The following is a 20806-nucleotide window of genomic DNA, read 5'->3' as shown; positions in this document are numbered from 1 at the left end:
TTTGCTCTCTGATGAATTATTTGGAAATTACGGATTTTTGGTTTGTGTTCTAAAAGCTACATAAACAAATTACATCTTGTAAAACCTCCCATAATTCAGTCAGATTCAAAACATTTCATTTCAAGGTATTTAGTTGATGAAGAGGGGTTATTTTTTTCTTGTATGGTGCCTTCAAAAAGGTGCTTCACAGTAATAATCTCACAGTAATTTATGTTACATTAACAGACTAAATAATAATGCTTCAACCTGCCCAGCATCCATAATCTATACATTTTTACTGATTGATATTTATAATTATCATTATGTGGAAAAACAATGTGTTTATCACCAAAAATAGCCTTTTTATATTCCTTTGTAATAGTACTGATAGAGAAGAGAACCTTAAGTGATTCCCATAGACCCCCTTAAATGAGGCTGCTAGCTAGCATGCTACATTGCTCACCTTCTTGAGGTTCATTGGGTTGTGAGGGGACACCTGCTGACATATCACCAGCTGCTGATTCTGGTAGGGACAAGGACAACCCATTTACCATAATTAGATGAAACATACTGTAGTTCCTCTCACTGTGAATATCAGAGCTAGCAAACAGGTTGAATTTAACCATTCACTAACTAAACCCACCTTTCTTTGAGAAAAACTGTGTGACATACTGACGCCCTCTCTTCTGCCTGTCCTCTTTCTCCTTTCTTTCTTTCCTTTTCTGTGACCCAGACTTTGTTTTTGCAGACATATTTTTACTGCAGCCTTGACGCACTCTGCTGACTGACTGCTGCGTGAGCTAGCCTCTCCTGCTGCGCGCCCCCCGGCCAGGTGGACTGTACCATTTAATGCCGTTGGGGGGAGGGGGGGAGGGGGGTTCAAATTAATTAGTCAAAATAAAGTAGGGACCTCTGAATAAATATACATTTCATAAAGACTAAAAGATTGTTTGTTTAATGTCTTAAATGAGAAGAAATACTGCAAAGTAAAGTACTTGTGATTTTTTAAACTTAACATTTTTTTTATTCAACTTTGAAAAACATTTTTGGGCCCCTGACAGCTGTGGGCCCTTAGAATCTTCCTAATCTTTCACCGCTTTACGGCACCCCTACACACACACACACACACACACACACACACACACACACACACACACACACACACACACACACACACACACACACACACACACACACACGCACACAGGTTTCTAGTCAGAGGTCATGTCAAAAGGAAGGTGGAAGGAACTTAGATTTCTGATCGTAATTTAGACATTTTCAAATCCGTTATCATGAAATTCGTGGTAGAAAGTCACATTGGCTCACTAGAATTGTTTTACTTAAATACTCTGTATGTTTGCAAACTGTTAAATACCCCAGTAGCTAGGTAATAAATTACTTGGTAGCAACTATCCTTCCAGATATACATGTATTTAGTGGCGATGGTGGCACAGGAGTTAAGTGCTCGCCCCATAATCGGAAGGTTGCAGTTTTGACCCCTGCTCAGTTTGTCGCTGTCGTTGTGTCCTTGGGCAAGACGCTTAACCCCCCTTGCCTGCTGGTGGTGGTCAGAGGGACCAGTGGTGCCAGTGTTCGGCAGCCTCTCCTCTGTCAGTGCGCCCCAGGGTAGCTGTAGCTACATCGTAGCTCATCCCCACCAGTGTGTGTATGCGTGTGTGAATGGGCGAATGATCGATTGTGTTGTAAAGTGCCTTGGGAGGTTCCAGGGCTCTAGAAGGTGTTATATAATACAGGCCATTTACCATACAGGTATATTTGTGGTTTAATCATCTTTGATTGTCATTTGCACTTTTTACAAAGTCTTCATATCTTAGTGATGAGATGGTTAAAAATTTAAAGCAAAACATGTTCTACTTAAATAGCATTAGTATTTGATGCTCATGTGTCTGACCTAGCTTCTTTTGTGTGTGTGTGTGTGTCTTTGAGTAGAAGTTCATCGAGTTTGAAGACACTCATGAGCAGGAAAAGAAGGACCTGCAGAGTCACGTGGACAGAATGGAGTCTCATTCTCGTCAACTTGAACTCAAGATCAAGAACTATGCAGACCAAAGTAAGCATGTACTCACACACACACACACACACACACACACACACACACACACACACACACACACACACACACACACACACACACACACACACACACACACACACACACACACACACAGACTTGCTCCTAAATTCCCATAGAAAATCATTATTGACTGTGTTTTCCACATCTGGCAAATTATAACAGGACCCAACTTTTTACCAAAAATTTACCTGTAACTCCATTTAAAGTCTAATGTCGGATAGAGCGATTAAATCTTTGACTGTTCTGTTGGGGTCCCACAAGGCTCTACTCTTGGTTCAGATTCATCTGTATGTCAATATGTATGCAGATGATACATTAATGTGATTTTTCTCAGATAAAATATGAAGCTTGTAGTTTTTAAATGTGCAATTAAACAGATAAAAAACCAAAGGTTATTTTTCATTCTTGTGAGTTTTTTAAGAGACGTAGAGCTCAGTATGCAAAAGTAAGCATTTAGATATTTTGTTATTGTGTCTTCACAATTTCTCTATGGGTACGTATAGCTCAGGGGTTGGCAGCTTTTTCCAGTCAAAGAGCTGTTATTACCCGTTTCCCAAAGTAAAGAAAACACTGGGAGCCACAGCAGCCACAGCGTTTGGGTGGTCCTACCGAGCCACTAATCAAGTTTAGTTGTTTCTCTTTGCAACAATCTTCACAAGAAGGCAAAACAGTTCATTTTAAAGGAGAAACCTCAAGGCTGTTGGTCGTTTTGAAAGAATTACCCCAATGCATGCAGACGCACTGACATTTTTATCATTACGCACATCGTGGAGGTAGCTTCAAGAAAACATTCCCATCAGAACATCTAAGTATTATACTGGACACTGTGCTCAACGTAGCTCATTGTTAGCGCACACGTAAGGTGGACAGCGAGCTGAAGATGAGGGGAGGGGCTTGGAGTGTATCGGTCACAGGCAGCAGCAGAACCAGAGTGTATGGGAACATTCATCTCACTGAAGCGAGTGTCTGGTGTAGAATACTAACATCCTAAAGAAGGAAGGAAGGCAGTCAGTCACATCTCTCTCTCTCTCTCTCTCTCTCTCTCTCTCTCTCTCTCTCTCTCTCTCTCTCTCTCTCTCTCTCTCTCTCTCTCTCTCTCTCTCTCTCTCTCTCTCTCTCTCTCTCTCTCTCTCTCTCTCTCTCTCTCTCTCTCTCTCTCTCTCTCTCTCTCTCTCTCTCTCTCTCTCTCTCTCTCTCTCTCTCTCTCTCTCTCTCTCTCTCTCTCTCTCTCTCTCTCTCTCTCTCTCTCTCTCAACACTAACAGCATTATAGGATTTGTGATATTCCCATCTTTTAATGCGCCACTTTACTGCTCATGAAGCTGGTGGATTAATCTGAGCAGGCAAAGACAGTTGGCATGTTGGAAAATGTGGAGTCACACTGACTAGACGGTAGAGCAGCTGAGCTGGCTAAACTGAGTCATGCACACCAAGTAGAAACAAGGAAGGACATTTTATTCTCTTCCCATATTTTTAAATGCATTTTCTCTTTAAGTAAAACAGCCAATGAAAGTAACTAAGTAGGTAAGGGCTGGTTCGTTGTGGAAATTGGGGTTTCCCTCTGGGATTAATAAAGTATCTTTGATTGATTTAGTCCCTCTGACTGTCTAAACCCAGTTTGTTTTTCTAGCATGGTTGTGAATGAAGTCACTGCCACTCCCAGAGGTAATTCATTCATTCACTCCTTCTTGTTGACACACCTGATTTCAGAGTCATAGTCCACTGCTGCAGGGTTAACAAGGCCGTCGTAGGTAGATGGTTATAGCTTCAGATGCCTGGAATAAGCTACATGACTACAAGGTTATAAACATTTAGGCTGGGATTAAACATCACGTACTACTTTTTCTCTAGTCAGACAGTCGGATGAATAAAAAATCAATGGATTCATACAAAGTTTCCACAACATTATCCATGAACGCTGCTGATTTCAAGGCTGTGTTTGATGAGTTATTTGGAGAATATCACTTTTAGGGCCGCACGATATTAGGAAAACCTGTGATATGCGATAACAGTGATTAATATTGCGATTAGGGTTGGCACGGTAACCGGTATAGCGTAAACCCCGGTAAAAAAGTTGACAATAAAAATAACCGTCCAGTTTTTAAAAAACTAAATTATCTCGGTGGGTTTACCGTGGCCGCGGTTTCGGCGCGATGACCCTTACCAGCCACCGTCGCTTCAGCTGAAGTTCCCGCGGCGCGCACACGCACTTTTTAATTTGCAACGGCACCAAAACTTTGAAGCTGAAATAATGGCCGAAGGAGGAGACGGCAGCGCCCAGGACATCCATCAGCCCTCAAAGAAGACTAAATCGGAAGTATGGGCATATTTTGGATTTCTGAAAAATGCTGATGGACAGTTAATAGAAGACGGCTATCCCGTTTGCAGAACGTGCAGGAAGCAAGTGTCTGCAAAAGGCAGCAACACTTCGAATCTAAAGGCACATCTGAGTGACCATCACCCACGTCTCTACAGCCAGTGCAAGGTAAGTTAACATTAGCATTTTAGCTTAAATGCATGACGTGAGGACTTTTGGTTGACGGAGAATGCAACGAGTCACTATAGACTGCAGCCGCAGCGTCCTCTGCCAGCATTTAAACCGTGTCACGGACACCCTGTTGCTGGATGAAGCATCTTATTTGTTGATGATGAAGAGAAATATACAATTAGTTCCTTGTCATTGATTTGTTTACTTATTCAATGCCATTTATACTTGAACATTTGGATTTGATTACATAGTGTAGTAGTTATTTTAGTAATTTGTTTAAAGTGGCTATTTATTTTAAATACATATATTTTTTTAAGGTTGACTTCAAGTCAAGTGTGGACTGGAGTTTTAGATTTTCATTTTGATAATGAAGAAAACAAGTATATGAGAAAACAAGTGGTGTTTCTTTGATTTGTTTACATATTGTTTATGTTTCGAATGTTTGGATTTGTATAATTTAAACCTGCACTGACTACTGTAACATGTTCCAGAAAAAGAAGCTATTTGTTCCTTTACTTGTGAAAAGTTGCACTTTTGCTAAGGCTTTGTGTTATTTTAGGTTTAATAAACACTGTTAAACCTTTTCAGAACTATTTCAGTTTGTGTAGAACAGGACTATCAATGCTTTCTGAACATATGCAACACCGTTTAAAAAATACCGCGATAATACCGAAAACCGTGATAATTTTGGTCACAATAACCGTGAGGTTAAATTTTCATACCGTGACAACCCTAATTGCGATGATGATATTAGTTGCGATAAATAAAAACTTGACTCAGGAACAAAAATAGTCAAAAACAAAGAAATTAAAAAATGACAAAAAATAAATCATAAAAATGAGATAAGCAAAAGATGTGAGGAAAGGGAAAAAGAAAATGAACAAGAAAAGGTAATCCGTGGATCCTGGGAAAAGCAGAATCAGCAGCTTCTGTGTGTCCCGTTTATTGAAGTCTTTTGTGTTTATAATTTTTGACGTCTTGTCCATGCAGAGCTTCTGTAGTTCAGTTTTTTGTATGACCTTCACCACTCTCTCTTTATTCTGCTCTCCCCACCTCTTCCACCTTCCTCAGGATCCACTGATTTCCCTCTTTCCTATTCACTTTCTCTATTTTTGTTCATTTTAAATATATTTTTAAACATTTTCTAAATGCTTTTTTATATTTTAAATTTTTGTTTTTGTTAAGTGCCTCGTGATTTTTATCTTGAGAGGCGCTATAGAAATGGTACTTTCTTCTTCTTCTTACGTCCATAGCTGCTAGCCAAAACTCAGTGAAAATTAAAGTCTCTTACGGTTTTCAAGCTTTACTAAAATATCTGTCTGTACCTATTTGATTGATGGCAGTTTTTATATTTTATTGGACTCCAAATGTAATCATTTGGAACGTTCCTAATTTGTAATTTGTAAGAATGTAATTGGCGATATTAGCGTTAGCATCCCTATGGGGTTTTCCATGTATATTAGCATTGTGCTAACCACTCGCTGCCAGTCAAATCGCAGCCTTTGCGATAAGAAAATCTCCTTTTCGTCACATTGCAATTAAATAGCATGTGCCATTAATCCTTCAGCCCTATTTTCTAATCATCAATTAAGTGCGTCTGCCTCGGGGGCGGGCATCTAAAATATGAGAACCCACCCAATTGGTCAAATGGGTGAAGAGCTCCATTTGATTTGTAAAAAAAAAAATCATGCTTCCGTTTGATTGACAGATTACATTATGCGTAGCAAACATTTGAGCTGACGTTCTTTGCGATATTTATCTGTTCTTTGCTATATGCATATTGCGCACGCTGATATTGCGATAAGGATATATTTGTGATATTTTGTGCAGCCCTAATTACTGTGATATTAACATCTGACCTGCCCTGATGAATATTTGTAAATCTACACAAACCAGTCCAGTCCAAGAGCCACTGCGTGGGACTTAAAACTAAACAGGCTTTAAATACATTCCACACATCAGGGAAATAACACCGTTTCCTTTTTGGGTTGACTTTAGCGTTATAAACAGATGTTTATTACTCACCGGCTACCTGAACACACACGTCCCAATAGATCCTCCCATGATGGAGCAGCTTCTCGCCGGTGTTAGAAGACACATCCTGGGATTGTGGAAAATATGTTTTTCACAAATAAAAGTTTCAAATAACATAAGAATACAAAAAGGAGACAGCTGAATTTTAGTGTTTAGGCACCGATTCCTCCAAGGCTTTTTAAAACCTAGGAGGGTAATCACAAACATCTTTGGGAAGAAATTCAGTTAGGAAACAAATGTCTTGAATGATTCGGATCACCGAGATAGCTGAAATATTCACTCAGTCAACAAATCAAATGCTTAATGAGGAAGAAGAACTAAAGTATTGGGACCAAACCGTGGAGGGGTTTTATAGATGTGGACTCTTTCTCTATGGGGGCTGTAAATCTTAGCTGAAATACAAACCTCGTTTTTTATTTTATGACCATTTTTATTTCCGTCTGACAGAAGTAAAGCATCATTACACTTTTATTTCACTGCTTACTGAAAAACACCTGATCACTTCATTTTAAACATAAACAGTCTTTTCTAGTTTTCATGAACTCAACAACAAACTGGAGGTTTCAGCTGTTGCTGCATTTTCCTGTCCCTTCTTGGGAATCATAAGCAAGCACGGGCATGGCTGATAGATTATCTAAAAATGGTGGCTAATTGGCCTTCTGCTCTGGAGCGGTGGAATAAAGGTCAGGCCAGGTGGTGAATGGATCCAGACTGGTTCTCTTTCAGAGGGATGCCGCAAAACAGGGACAGACTGAAAATAGAGCATCAGTGTGAGTTCATAAACACCGCCTAAAACAGGAAGTCAGCTGACTGCTTGAATAAATGGGGTTTTCCACCAGTCTAGAGATCTGGACTGTGGAGGTCGTTGGAGTCCAGTGAACTTGTGGTCATGTTCCAGAAACCAGGTAGAGATGATGTGATCTTTGTGAAACGATGCTTCATCCTGCTGGAAGTAACCGTCAGAAGATGGGTCCATGTGGTCATACAGGGATGGACATGGTCAGCAACAAGACTCTCAAAGTCTCACTTCGTCCCTCATCTCCAGAAATTCCCAGCAGCATCTGAGGTGTCAGGTCAAACACTTGGGTGTGTCATCGCCAGACACAACGCAGAAGCTTTAGCTGCCGTGACTGATTCAGGCGTTGCTCCACAATCAGCTCGACATGGTGGGAGCTAAAGCTGATGTGCTAACACAGGATTAGCTTCACAAGTCAGCTCAACGCTAAAACCCCGTTTTGATTTTCCGTTCTCCTCCCAAAGCTCCTGCCTGGTTGAGTAAAATCACAACTTATTTAAGCTTTTATTACAATTTGTCCAATGTTAATGCAAATGTGTGTGAGTTAATATTGGGTCATTTAATCCCAGTTCTTGTTTTTGTGAGATTTTTACATTTCTTTAGCAAAATGGAAGCATCTTAAACCGACAGGTGTTTGTGTTTCTTTCAGACGGCAGGTTAGAAGAACGAGAAGTAGAACTGAAGAAGGAGTACAACTCCCTCCATCAGCGGCACTCAGAGGTGAGGAGAGGAAACGGCGTGGAGTTAGAATCAATAATCCAACAGGTTTGTTTTTGGTTTTTACCTCCACTCCACAGATGATCCATAACTACATGGAGCATGTAGAGAGGATCAAACTGCAGCAGATAAGCGAGACTTCAGAGTCAAGCAGCATCGGTCGAGTCAGGTGAGACACGTTTGTGCAACGTTTATGTTTTATGGAATAAGTGAGCCACAGCAGACCTGTTGTCTGATTTTTGTGTCTCTTAAGGAGAGAGCGACCTCTGTCTTTGGGGATTTTCCCTTCATCTGGTGGAGCGTCTCTGATAATCCCAGATTCCCACACCAGAGCAGAGACTCCCAGCGCCGAAGGCTGGAGGCTCACCGAGTCCTCTCAGCTGCGCTCCAACACCAGCCTCAAGGTGGGTGTGGTGGTGCCATGTTGGATTTGTTTCATCAGAGAAGAATGCTTCTGCTTCATAGTCCATGATGTCATGACTTACTGACGTGACTGAAAAGAGTCCTGATGCTGTTAATCATTTTAGCTCAACAGGACAACATCTATCAATCGCAGATTAAATAATCTGTAATCTGTTAGGCCCAAAGTCCTGTCCTCTGCAGCCTGTTGAGAGTAGCCTGATTTCTGTAGATGTGTTTTTGGCTTTGACCCCTTTCAGAATAAGAGCGTCTTTGATGAGATCTGTGTGTTTTTTAATCAGCGTGTGACAAGGCCACCTCTGTTATCTGACTCCACTTCGGCTGCTGATGAATATGCAGACGTTCCCCGGTGTAGTGGTCGGAGGACATAATTAAATCTGCCACATGAATATTTATGGCTTTTGATTCTGCTTATTATCTGGATTCAGTTTCAGTTTAAAGAGATTTAAAAACAGCTGGTTTCTGAACCGTAATCATTTCTATTAACGTTGTTTTATTTAGAAATCTAAAGTTTTTAGTGTCTGTAGCAGGTGGAACACGCAGGGCGTCTTTATTTTATTTCACCGCTGCGTTTTGGCTAAAACTGGGACATCAGCTGTGCAGCGCAGTGCATGATGGGAGTGATGCTGATGCAGGGCACGCAGCCAGTCTCTGAGAGACAAAGGCTCGCTGCGATCTGATTGGCTCTTATGTAATCACAGTTACAGGTCTGTTATTGTTGAGGCCGTTTTCAACACGAGTGAGTTAAACAAAGACGCCATGTTTATGGAGATCAGTTTTATGGGAAGAGTAGCAGCAGATTTGTTACAAGCATGTGGCCGCAGGTCAGTCATGATCTCTGATGTCCATCCACTTTGATGAGTCTCGTTAAGAAAGACATTTCATCACCTTTATAACCAGTTTTATCACATAACGCTGTCAGAATCACTGCATTTTATTTAAATGAGGGAGAATCAGGTAAATACATCAGCGATGAAAATGTATTAATTATCATTTACAGGAACAGTTTCTCTGATAACTGTTAACATTCTGACAAGAAACACGGTAATTATGGATCTGAAATTTTTTAATAGTCATTTACTTTTATGACATTATAACAAGTCTTGGCAGACTTTCTGGTTAAACCTGTTTAGATTGTTCACCCCTTTATTAATAAAATGTGCTCCAAATGGCAAATTAGATCAATTTTAATAAATGAGTATGATAAAATGATTTAATGATACTAATTCCTAATATAAAAATGAAATATTTTATCAGTTTATTAACTGATTAACTGTCAACTTGATTTAAAAGACCATTTTGTGAAGTTATAATAATTAGTTAAAAGAATCAAAGATTTCTTTATTTTTTTTGACAATTATTCAACTGCCTTTCAAATACAACCATAAATAACTACAAATGCTCTATTTACATTTTATTAAAGTTAGGGTCAATGGATGGGTTGAGACGTATTTCATCCACACTTCCTGTTAGGAAAACGCTTCTGAAAGAGGCGTCGCCTGGTGGACCTAGAGAGCAGCACTGAGGCAGTGGTAGACCGCACCCCCTAAATCCCCCCCCCCCCCCCCCCCGGAGTTTCTCAATCTAAAAACGAGTTGTTAACGTGCGCACAAGCATGCACTCACACACGACTTACCGCTCAGGACCAAAGCAGACACAGATTCTGCAGCATTCTGGAGGATTTCCTGTTAACCACGATCATTAGATGAAGAAGGGGAGGAGGGCATTTTTTTCAAGGAGGCAAGCGGCTCAGAGAGCCAGTGTGTCATATCGGCAGGTGAGTGGCTGAGCCAGGTGGAGGTGTGGCTGCCTCACCTGGAGACCAGTGCGGTGCAGCAACGTAGTCATTTGCTGACAACGTCACGTTTTTCAGCTCAGCCATCGGCCACTGCTGGCTCTACATAAATGTGGAGCAGAGTTTTAACCTGAAGATGGAGATATAATTATGGTTTTGGGCTGAAGTATTAAATTTAAAGTAAGTTGCACTAAACTGCCACACTAATGATTACACATGTCTACAGCACTATTAGACACTCATCTATACAGGTTATCAGCAAAAAAAGTTTATTTAGGCATTACTCCCTCCTTAAATCATAGTTTTAACCAATTAGATGCTTTTGATAATTGAAGTAATAAACTTTTATAATATTAAGTTGAAAAAACTCATTATGGGGCGATACTGTATATTAAATTAATAATCAAATAATGTTTATTGTAGTTAAAAAAAACCAACCATCCAGTGAGTTTAAAACACACATAAACACCACCAACATGAATATTAAGTACACCACTCTCCAGTGGCTGGCTTCAGTGTAGTGCAATAAGCTCCGCCCCCTTTTTTAATCCAAGAGGATTATTTTTTCTGGTTCTGTAAAATGATATTTACAGCAAAAGCAGGGGAGATGCTATATAAATGCACACAGACAGGCGTCTCCATTCACTTCACAGACGTGCACACTTTTAGGTGTGCACATTTCTGTTGAACTGCTTCTGCACGTGCAAGCTTCATTCTTACTTTCCCCCCAAGCAGTTGGACTTTGCCGACCCCCCAAAGGAAAGGGGGAGTAAGACTGAGCAGGACCCTACTTGGGGGAATTCACTGGCAGACGACTGCAAGGTAGTTGAATGAGCGCCGGCGCTTCTGCACAGTTCCTGTGTGCATGTGTGGGCTTCACTAGTTTTGTCTCACTGTCTTTTTTCAAAGTCCCGCCTCATATGTTTAAAGGACACCCCCGCCCCCCATGGAGCTCCTGTGCTTTGCAGAGCCACATGCAACCATGTCCTGTCTGAAGCCAGGAGTGCTTAATTATTGATGTGAAGTTCAGGGACAGATTGGTTGCATCTGGCTTCTTAATTGTTATTTCATTTAGAATGAATTTGTTTTTGCTTCATTCGTGTTTTTTTTTCTAACATTAGCGATCATGCCATCAAACACTAACGCACATTTAAAGCTGCACCGCTTCCTGCTCTAGGTTTGCACCACTGGACTTTTGCAGGTTTTTAGTTTCAGCTCCTTGTGAGACGTCTGTGGTTCTCTTTCTGTACATTTGTGTTGTAGATGTAGATTGATGGCTCATGTTGTTGCTTTTATTTGTGGAATTGGTGTTGTGTTGTTGTAGTGATGTTGTGTGTTTGGGTGCTAGCTCTGTGATAATAATCTGATGTTGAACCTGCCCACGGTGCTTTTGGAGTTGTTGTCTACTTTTATAAGCTCCATTTTCACCCAGACCCATCCTTCTATGTTTCTGAGTGTGTTTAAATGTCCTTTATAGTTATTTTTGTTCCTACAGAGAGTAAAAGGTTGGCTCTCAGAAATAGTAGCCATGTTTGTCTACCTCTGTTTGTTCACATCTCACATTAAATACATTATTCTGACCTTTTGAACTGGGTTTCTGTGGAAAGTTTATGAACAAGTATTATCTTACCTGAAGGAGACTTCAAAAGTAAATTTTTTTTGTTCATCACAAAACATTTCTAGTTTAATTCTCGTGCAAATTAGATTTTTATTTATGCAGCCGCCAGTTTCAAATTACATGTGTAGCGTAATGGTTGTTGGCTCTTTTATGAAAGATGAACCATTCTACATAATAATCTGGAATATTAATTTTAACAAATTAATATAGAGATAAGAAGACTCAAAGGTTGTTTTCATCGATAAACTGACGATCATATCCGTTTGTCTGTGTTTCAGTTCAATGAAAAGGCAAGTTTAAATTTTAAGAGATTAATTTCTTCAATTTAAACTAACGATTTGAACTGACAATCGTAGGAAAAACGATCAACATTGGCAACCTTTTTGGACAATCTTTAACAGTTGATATTTTAGGCTTGCTCAAATAGACCTTGTGTTGGATGCGCTAAGAGTGAGGATGATGGAATTATGAATGCGTGCATGCAGGTGTCTGAGATTGCTTCAGGGAGAGGGAACGTGAACTGAGTGAAAAATGATGTTTTGCAGTTAAACTTTAGTTCTTATTAGAAAAACAGCATCAGAACGCTATCTGGTCGTGTTCTGCCTCACCGCACTTAGGACCCTCTTTTAGATCCGGACCTCACAGGAGGATGGTTCTCCAGATGCCACCTTGGCTGACAGAGAAGACGAAGGTGTGCGACGGTCCAGTCCAGAGTTGACCTCAGTACACACTGCTGAAGCGTTTCGGCAGATGCGCTTTCTCACGTTTAAATTAACTCAGAAATCAAAAGACTCTGGGACGAGTCTGCGTTAGCGGGTTGCATTTCAGCTATTCTGTCTGGCTTGACAGAAATAGCGTGGTGGGAGAACAGGAGCCTGCAGGGCTCCTTTCCCCGTGGCGTTCGTTCCGCACTTCTCTCTTCTCGTTCTGTTCTGACCCCTTACCGAAACCACCAATAGTTTTGCACTTTAGTGCACTTTAGTTAAAATTTAAATTTTCTGCCTGAAACAGTCAGTGTTGTGCCGTTGTCAGGTAAAAACTCTTCACTGCATTTGAAAAATGGGAAATATGATACACGAAAAAGCCTGTTCTTCCGGAATACAACACATGTATATAAGTATATTTGATTGTAAATGACATCCTTTTGTTTAAATGAATAATTAATCAACAAGTGGAGGCAGGTTGGATGTGGGACTGACAGGAAGTGTTACAGAAAGGTAGCTCTGCCACTAATTATTAAAGGTGTTTTTACATAACATGACTAGCTCTGAGACTTTAGGGTTGTTTTAAGATAGCAGACTAGCTGTTAGCCTGTCAGTCAGTTTAACTCTGTTTCTCCCAGCTGAGGCTTTTCATAGAGCTATCTGCAGCAGGTAAGATACTAACTGTTCCACAGAAACATCTTCAGAAGATCTGAACTATCACTGTAACCTGTTCAGTTGTTTCCGTTTCCCCTCACATCGTGTGGCCTAGTTAGTGTTCTGTACACTTGTTAGTTTTATTTTGGTATCAGTTCATTGATGTTGTCGTTTGGACCGTATGCTGCACGTTTGGTTTTGATTACAGGATGAATTATCAGACCTCACTGGTACGTCCACCTCAGACATGCAGGGGAGGGATGGGAACAGCCGGAGCACAGAGGTGCAGGCTGCACCGGGGACCAGAACCATATCAGTGGGTAGGTTCAGTTGTTATAAAATCAGTGGTTTTGATGCATTTCCTCACCTTCTTCATAGAGAGGTTTAGAAAACGTTCACCCGCTCATACTTTTATTCCTCTTACACTCACCTGTTGTGTGTCTTGTGCAGGTTTGCCTGAAAATGAGGAAAATTCTGAAGTTAAAGACATAATTGAGTCCACTCCCGAGCTGGACATGGACCTCATTGGATACAAACCCTGCAGGTAGAGCAAGAAGCACACCGCTGGGCTGGTGTGGGTCAGAGGTGTAGCGTCACACCCCCTGTTGTCCTGTTTTCAGTACTCCTACCAAAGGCATTGAGAACATGGCGTTTGACAGGAACACAGACTCGCTGTTTGAGGAGCTGTCTTCTGCGGGCACCGGACTGATCGGGGACGTGGACGAAGGAGCTGATCTTCTCGGTGAGTTCACAGGAAACAGTTTTGGTACGATGGTTGGATTATTTTATTATTTGACTGTTTTTGAAGTGACACGTTTCTCTCCAAACATTCACTAATTTATTGGTTTGCTTTGTGTTTGTAACTTTTTCCTCTAACGAAAAGGCCAGTTTGAAAATGATCTACATGGATGTTTTACGTGCTTCTTTTTAGCATTACCTTTTGTCGCTAATTTAGAATTTCACAGCATTCAAACTCAACCTTTCAAGGCTAAGGTCAAAGGGCATGCTGGAGGATCCATGTCTCACGGCCCGCCAGAGAACGCTTTAGGATTCCCCCGGAGGAGCTGGCCCAAGTAGCGGGGACGAAGGAAGTCTGTGCCTCCCTGCTTAGGCTACAGCCCCCGCGACCCGACCCCGGATAAGCGGCAGAAAATTGATGGATGGATGGATACCTCATTATAATATTCTATAAAACAAATACGTTCTCTCCCAGTAAACAGTTATACTTTTATTTTTTTACTCATTAACTGCCAGCGTTTTTCAGCGTTTTCACTGTTTATTTTAAGAGTCACATAACGTTGCGCTCTATGATGATGTGGACACCAAAACAAAGCGGAGACTAACCTCTGACATCAGGAAGAATCCGCGCGTTTCGAGCCTTATCCGTTCTTTCATAATCCGTTGTCGAATTGTGATCGGCAGAAGCTTTTCCGGTTCGCACCTCTACAGCAGCGGCCCAAAATGATCTCCTAACTCATGGATTTTCTGCTTCCTGATCACGTGACGTGTGGCGTATGCGGATGACGATCGGCTTTAGAGCTGAGATGTTTGTTCTCACGGTGCGAAGGCTCGTTCCGACGTCCACACAGTAAAAAAAAAAAAAGGCAATAAATGAGTTTTAATTACCATATTGACCCGAATATATGACGACCCCGATTATATGACGACCCCCCTTTCCAAGACTAATCTTTAGGAAAGGGGGAAAAAAACTTTTGAAATAAACTATTTTTGTTGAAAATTTGAGCAAAAATACTATTTTAATGCATATTATCAGAACTTTGCTGACATGTGAAATCAAAAGTCAAATGAGGCTTTTATTCAGACGCCCTCTGCCTACTCATGCTGCTGCGGTCCCAGTGTGCCATCAGATCGCTACACCTGCCGACTCCTCCCAGAACGTCATCCTCGCTGCCATCCAATTCATCCACGTATGCTGCTGAATTGACCACCATCATCTTAAAATTCGCATGACCCGCACTTGTATAGCGCCTCTCAGACTAAGGACTCCAAAGCGCTTTACACTACAGTGTATCATTCATCCATTCACACACACATTCACACACTGATGGTGATGAGCTACGATGTAGCTAAAGTTGCCGTGGGGCGCACTGACAGAGGCGAGGCTGCCGAGCGCAGGCGCCACCGGTCCCTCCGACCACCACCAGCAGGCAAGGCGGGTTAAAGGTTGGTTTATGCTTGACGCGTCTGCGAGGTCCGCACGGGTCCACATGTAAAAGTTGCGTCATTTTGCGTCATTTTAACAACCACGCCCCTCCACCGCATCTCCGCACGGCCCAAGATTTCCGCAACGCGCACCTCAGAAAATTTCTCACCACGCGGATGGACGGACGCGGAAAAACATGGCGGACCGGCAAGAACTAGTATGGCAGAGGTTCGTAAACACAGACAATTATATGATTCAGCTCTCAGAGATCACCGTGATCAACAAGTAGTTAATAATTCTTGGAGAGAAATAGCTCGCACTTTCGGAAAAGACGAGGACGCTGTTAAAAATGCTGGAATGCCATATTGTAAACAGTAATTTCTACTTCTACTACGGTGAAGTGTTGGATGCATGCTGTAGAGCTCCATGCTGCCCCGTTCAGTTTGGGAGAATATTGGCTCACCGCAGAGACAAGCCGCACGAACCATAAAAGCTGCGAGTTGTGAAGTGCGTTCCATCCGCGAGCCGCATCACCGCGCGGAAAGTGAATGCGTCAAGCATAAACCAAGCTTAAGTATCTTGCCCGAGGACACAACAGCAGAATTCGCTGTCCAGAGCTGGGATCGAACCTGCAATCTTCCGATTGCTGGACAACCCGCTGAACCTGTTGAGCTACTGCTGCCCCTTCTCCAGACCTCTCTGCTCCATTTTTTTTTCTCCCGTTGAGAACACACAGCGTGGCGCCCTCTGCTGTTACAAGCGTGTAATGGTTAGATCCGGATCATAAGACGACCCCACATTTAAAAATTATTTTCAATGAAAAAATCCTCGTCTTATATTCAGGTCAATACGGTAATACAAATACAAACTTTCCAAACAACCTATATGTGGTGGTCTCAGAATGTTTTATAAGGTTTAAATACACCCAAATCAATTTTTAATCATATTTGTTGCAAATGGGTTTCTTGTGCACACTCCTAATCTAGATAACTGAAAATAAAGTTTCATAATTATTATGCAGCATGTTAATTTGCTGCAATAGTTAAAGTCAAGTCTGCACAAACCAAGAGCTTTTCCACGAATGTTACTTTACTCTGAAATAACTGATCTGTGCTTGTTCCCTCCTAACCAGCTGTGACTCAGTTTGACTAACTCCATATTTAATCCCAGCAGCAGCAGATTATCTCCCGGCTGTTTCAGCTCCGGCTGCCGTTCCTCTGTCTGCTCTCTTAGCTCTCTGCTCATGCTAACATCACCTCTCTCTCTCTCTTCTGTCTCATTCTCATCCAAGTGGAGTACTCTGGTGTGTATGACCTCTGACCTTTGCTCATCCTGCTACTTTATTTTTCTGTAATGTCTGTTTAACTTATTTTCACCCTGCATTTATAATCCACCTCTAAGCTTCAGCTTCCTGAGCACAATCTATATTCTTCAGCATCTTTTGTTTTTTACCAGTTTGCCTGCATGGACGATGATCTGTAATGGTTCCTTTTGCAGATTTTATTTCTTGCCCTTGTGTTTTTTCCTCTGCTCTTCTTTCTCCTGCAAATATAAAATGTAACTACCCTAAATATGGCAGCTGTTTTTTTTTCAGCTTGAGGAGTCAGCTGCTTCACATTTAGCTCTGGCTCCTTCGTTATTTTGGTCATTTCACTCAAACTGTCCACATGTCTCTCTTTCTCGCTGTCCTCTTCTGCCTGACTTGGGATTGCATGGTTTTCTCAGACCTTAGTTTGATTGGTAAGAAGCACATCCACTCTGTCCATTCTTCTCCTGTCAGTCATGTGAGCCGTGCTGTGGTGCCATTCCTGTTGGTAGTTTATGTTAAACGTGTAGTAAGTAAAATGTCTAGGAGATACTTCACATACGTGTTGGATTTGTAGCATGAATAGTCTGTAGTGCTAAAGTAGTCATAGCTCTGATATTAGAGCCATTCAGATTCAGGAAGAAAGAAGGATTTTTGTTTAGTTGTTTCACAGTTTCAAAGTTAAAGTTGTTTTTTTTAGGAGGAGGTCAGAATGTTAAGGAAAAAGCCAAAAGATTTTCAGAATGAGTCAAAATGTTGATAAAAAATTCAATTTTATTTCCAGAACAAAGTTAAAACAATTTCTCTTTTATTGTCAAAGTAAAACTTTATAGTATTCACTCAACAATCAGAACAACTCAGAGGTCCCGCCCTCTTTACAGGCTCCTCCCCAGGGTCACAGAATCAGATAGGTGCAGAAAATGGTACACCTGCTTGTGACAGACACACGGAAGGAGACAAAGGATGCCTCAATGCAGACTTGGGCCGACTATGTATCCCTCAATGCATTGCGTTGTAAACGTTATACCGCAAACAAAAAAAAATGACAGAGGAGAAAGCTTTTAATTGTAGTTTTTTTATATCGAAAATACGAACATTGCATCTAAATAAATAAATATAACTTTGTTATTGTGTTTAATTTGGTATTTTTCTTCACAATACCTCAAACTGCTAATTAGCTAATATATTAGCACAAAAAACAGTGTTGCTCTGTTTTGATGAGAGACATTTTTTTCTTCATATAACTGCTGGAGATGCTGGTGTTGTATTCATTTTAATGAAACGTGGACGGCAAATGATGTAATATTTGTTATTTTGTTTTTTAAAGGACACTTATGTTTATTTCCGGTTGTTTTCTTAACCGTATAGCATAAAGCAGCGCTTGTTGCCATGAACTCGGTAGAACGAGCTTTCTGATGTACTTGCAAAGAACATACTTGACAAGTACACAAGAGCATACTAGTGTACTTGGGTATTTAGCAATGGCTCAACTAAATGAGACATTCTATCTGTGTTACTATGCAGCACAGCGAACTTCCTGTTTAGCTGCTGTGTCGAGAAAGAGCGTTTTGTGGGTAAACGGTAAATGGCCTGTATTTGTATAGCGCCTTCTTAGGGTTCTACAACCCCCCAAGGCGCTTCACAACACAATCAGTCACTCACCCATTCACACACACATTCACACGCTGGTGGGGATGAGCTACGATGTAGCTACAGCTGCCCCAGGGCGCACTGACAGAGGCGAGGCTGCCGAGCGCTGGCGCCACCGGTCTCTCCGACCACCACCAGCAGGCAAGGTGGGTTAAGTGTCTTGCCCAAGGACACAACACAGCAGCATTCTGTGGTCGGACCTGCAACCTTCCGATTACTGGACAACCCGCCCTACGTCCTGAGCTTCTGCTGTCCCAGTAACTGAGGGTGAGAGACGTTCAGCAGAGCAGTTGGATGGATATGTTATGTAAGCCAATCATTAAGAAGGGGGACCGGCACTGGATTGGATGAGGTTATTCTAGGACTGTGTGTTTCTGAGATTATTCAAAATTTTCTCTTTTTTTTTTTTTGACAAAACATTTAATTTATTGGTTGTCATCAGTATATGGAGAGCATTTCAACTAATGTGGCCAAAAACGTTCCAGTAAAAGAATCTCGTAGGGTACCTTTAATTTTCAAAGCTGAGAAACAAAAAAAATAAACATCCTTCTGTAGAAAATTTCTGTTTAGATTGCCTGAGTAGCTCTAGAGTGTCGTTGATGTCCTTCTCTCTATAGTGAAATGCTAATTTTGCTTTCGTTCCTCTCCAGGAATGGGAAAGGAAGTAGAAAATCTAATTCAGGAGAATTCCCAACTGCTCGAAACAAAGTAAGTGTAGAGTCTGAATAGTTTTCTTTTCTTGTTGTGGTTCATCATTACTTTACGACTAAACGTCCCCTTCTTCCAGGAATGCCTTGAACGTGGTTAACAAGGACCTGATCCTGAGGGTGGACGAGCTGACGTGTGAGAAGGAGATGCTTCAGGGGGAGATGGAGGCTGTGCAGCTGGCCAAGACCAAGCTGGAGGAGATGAACAAGGAGCTGGAGGAGGAGCTTAAGAAGTGGGAACCCATCTAGATCCCTGACTTCACCACTTCTGAGTGGGAAAACAGAGTAAATGTAATAAATGATCTTTTCCAGAGTCCGACTGGAGGTGGCGGAGGTGAGGCAGAAAAGCAAAGATGAAGAAAATGTGAGTCTTCATCACTCCAACAGGAGAATTATGTTTCACTTCCAGTCCTGAACTGATGTTTCTGTTTTTAACTGTGTGTGCCCTCAGAGTGACGTACCTACAGCTCAGAGGAAGCGCTTCACCAGAGTGGAGATGGCCAGAGTCTTAATGGAGAGGAACCAGTACAAGGAGCGGCTGATGGAGCTGCAGGAGGCTGTGAGGTGGACTGAGATGATCAGGTAAAGACGGGGTGGAGGGGATGGTCTAAAAGGAACCGTCGTCAGCTGCTATCGTGACATCATCTGGTCGTCTTCTGCAGGGCTTCAAGGGAAAATCCAGCTCTGACGGAGAAAAAGAAATCCAGCATCTGGCAGTTGTGAGTCCTTTACTCTGGTGATGCTGCTAACTCGTTCTCCACGTCGACGCGTTTCTGAAATGTTGAAACATCATCTTGTGTTTTTGTTTGATTTTCGGGGATTTGCTTCTGAATTTGCAGCATTAGGTAAACGTCATTTAAAGACCTCGAGTTTAGCAGAAACCCGACTAACAGACAAACCGTTCCTAAAAGTCTCTGAAGCACTTTCATCTGCAGCCTTTGCATTGTCACCACTAACTCAGACGAAGCTCTCCTTGTGTCTCTGGGCTTTCCTCGTCTCCTGCCTGCTCTGTGCCTTGTCGTGTTTTTCTGTGCTGTCCGCTCTCAGCTGAGCTGCAGGTCGACTCGTTTAAATTCCAATTTCGTTATTCAAGGTCAACTTAAAGGATGTCATCAACGAGCATTTTATTTCAACTTTTCTTTGAAGTTTAGGAGTGAAAGTCCGAGAAAGCTGCATCTTTGTGTTTAGTTTGGTTATTTAAACACATTTAAATTCATACCTTGTTCTATATGATTTCACTGTGCAGCTGATAAGTGAACCAAGCGGGATACAAACAGTTTCAATGGATAAAAACAAACACATTTCTGTTCATTCTCCTGCTTTCTTTAGAGAAAATACATTTTTTCCTAAAAACTTGAATTCAACCAGCTTGAAAGACAATTTTATTTAAACCTGTAGGTCCACTTAGAATAATTCTGTGAAAATAATTTTATCTGAAAGTTTTACCCATAAATGTTCATCGTTCTACAAAGACACGACTCTGGTCGCTTTGGTGTGGATGAACTCAGTTTAATCAGATAAAAGCATAAATTAGAATTTAATTAGGAAAGTTCTGCAAATGAAGACATTTTTATTTATTGATGCATCGTTTTTAGTAGCTTTTATCCGAGGTTGTGTTTAGTAAATCAAGCTGCTCTGCAGACTGACCCCAGTCTCACACAGAAAGCATCAGCGGCGCAG

At 41.5% G+C, this 20806-nt stretch overlaps 1 protein-coding gene across 3 annotated transcripts in view; it reads left to right on the top strand.

Annotated features, from left to right (window-relative positions):
* Positions 1-20806, top strand: part of spag9a (sperm associated antigen 9a) — a 49375-nt gene that overhangs the window by 17595 nt on the left and 10974 nt on the right. Inside the window, exons 2-15 of one of the 3 annotated variants that reach the window (XM_070542695.1) lie at positions 1930-2050; positions 8041-8111; positions 8189-8277; positions 8362-8512; positions 11059-11145; positions 13508-13619; positions 13750-13843; positions 13920-14041; positions 17189-17203; positions 19070-19127; positions 19207-19359; positions 19439-19490; positions 19578-19708; positions 19789-19845. In XM_070542695.1, the coding sequence (XP_070398796.1) occupies positions 1930-2050; positions 8041-8111; positions 8189-8277; positions 8362-8512; positions 11059-11145; positions 13508-13619; positions 13750-13843; positions 13920-14041; positions 17189-17203; positions 19070-19127; positions 19207-19359; positions 19439-19490; positions 19578-19708; positions 19789-19845 (1313 nt within the window). Of the gene's footprint in view, positions 1-1929; positions 2051-8040; positions 8112-8188; positions 8278-8361; positions 8513-11055; positions 11146-13507; positions 13620-13749; positions 13844-13919; positions 14042-17188; positions 17204-19069; positions 19128-19206; positions 19360-19438; positions 19491-19577; positions 19709-19788; positions 19846-20806 lie in introns of all 3 variants that reach the window. The other 2 variants (XM_070542694.1, XM_070542696.1) reach the window with 2 other exon arrangements.

The sequence above is a fragment of the Nothobranchius furzeri genome, chromosome 12 (assembly GCF_043380555.1).
Source record: "Nothobranchius furzeri strain GRZ-AD chromosome 12, NfurGRZ-RIMD1, whole genome shotgun sequence".
Lineage (NCBI taxonomy): Eukaryota > Metazoa > Chordata > Actinopteri > Cyprinodontiformes > Nothobranchiidae > Nothobranchius > Nothobranchius furzeri.
Note: the sequence above shows the minus strand (reverse complement) of the source record. Positions and strands in the feature narration are given on the sequence as shown.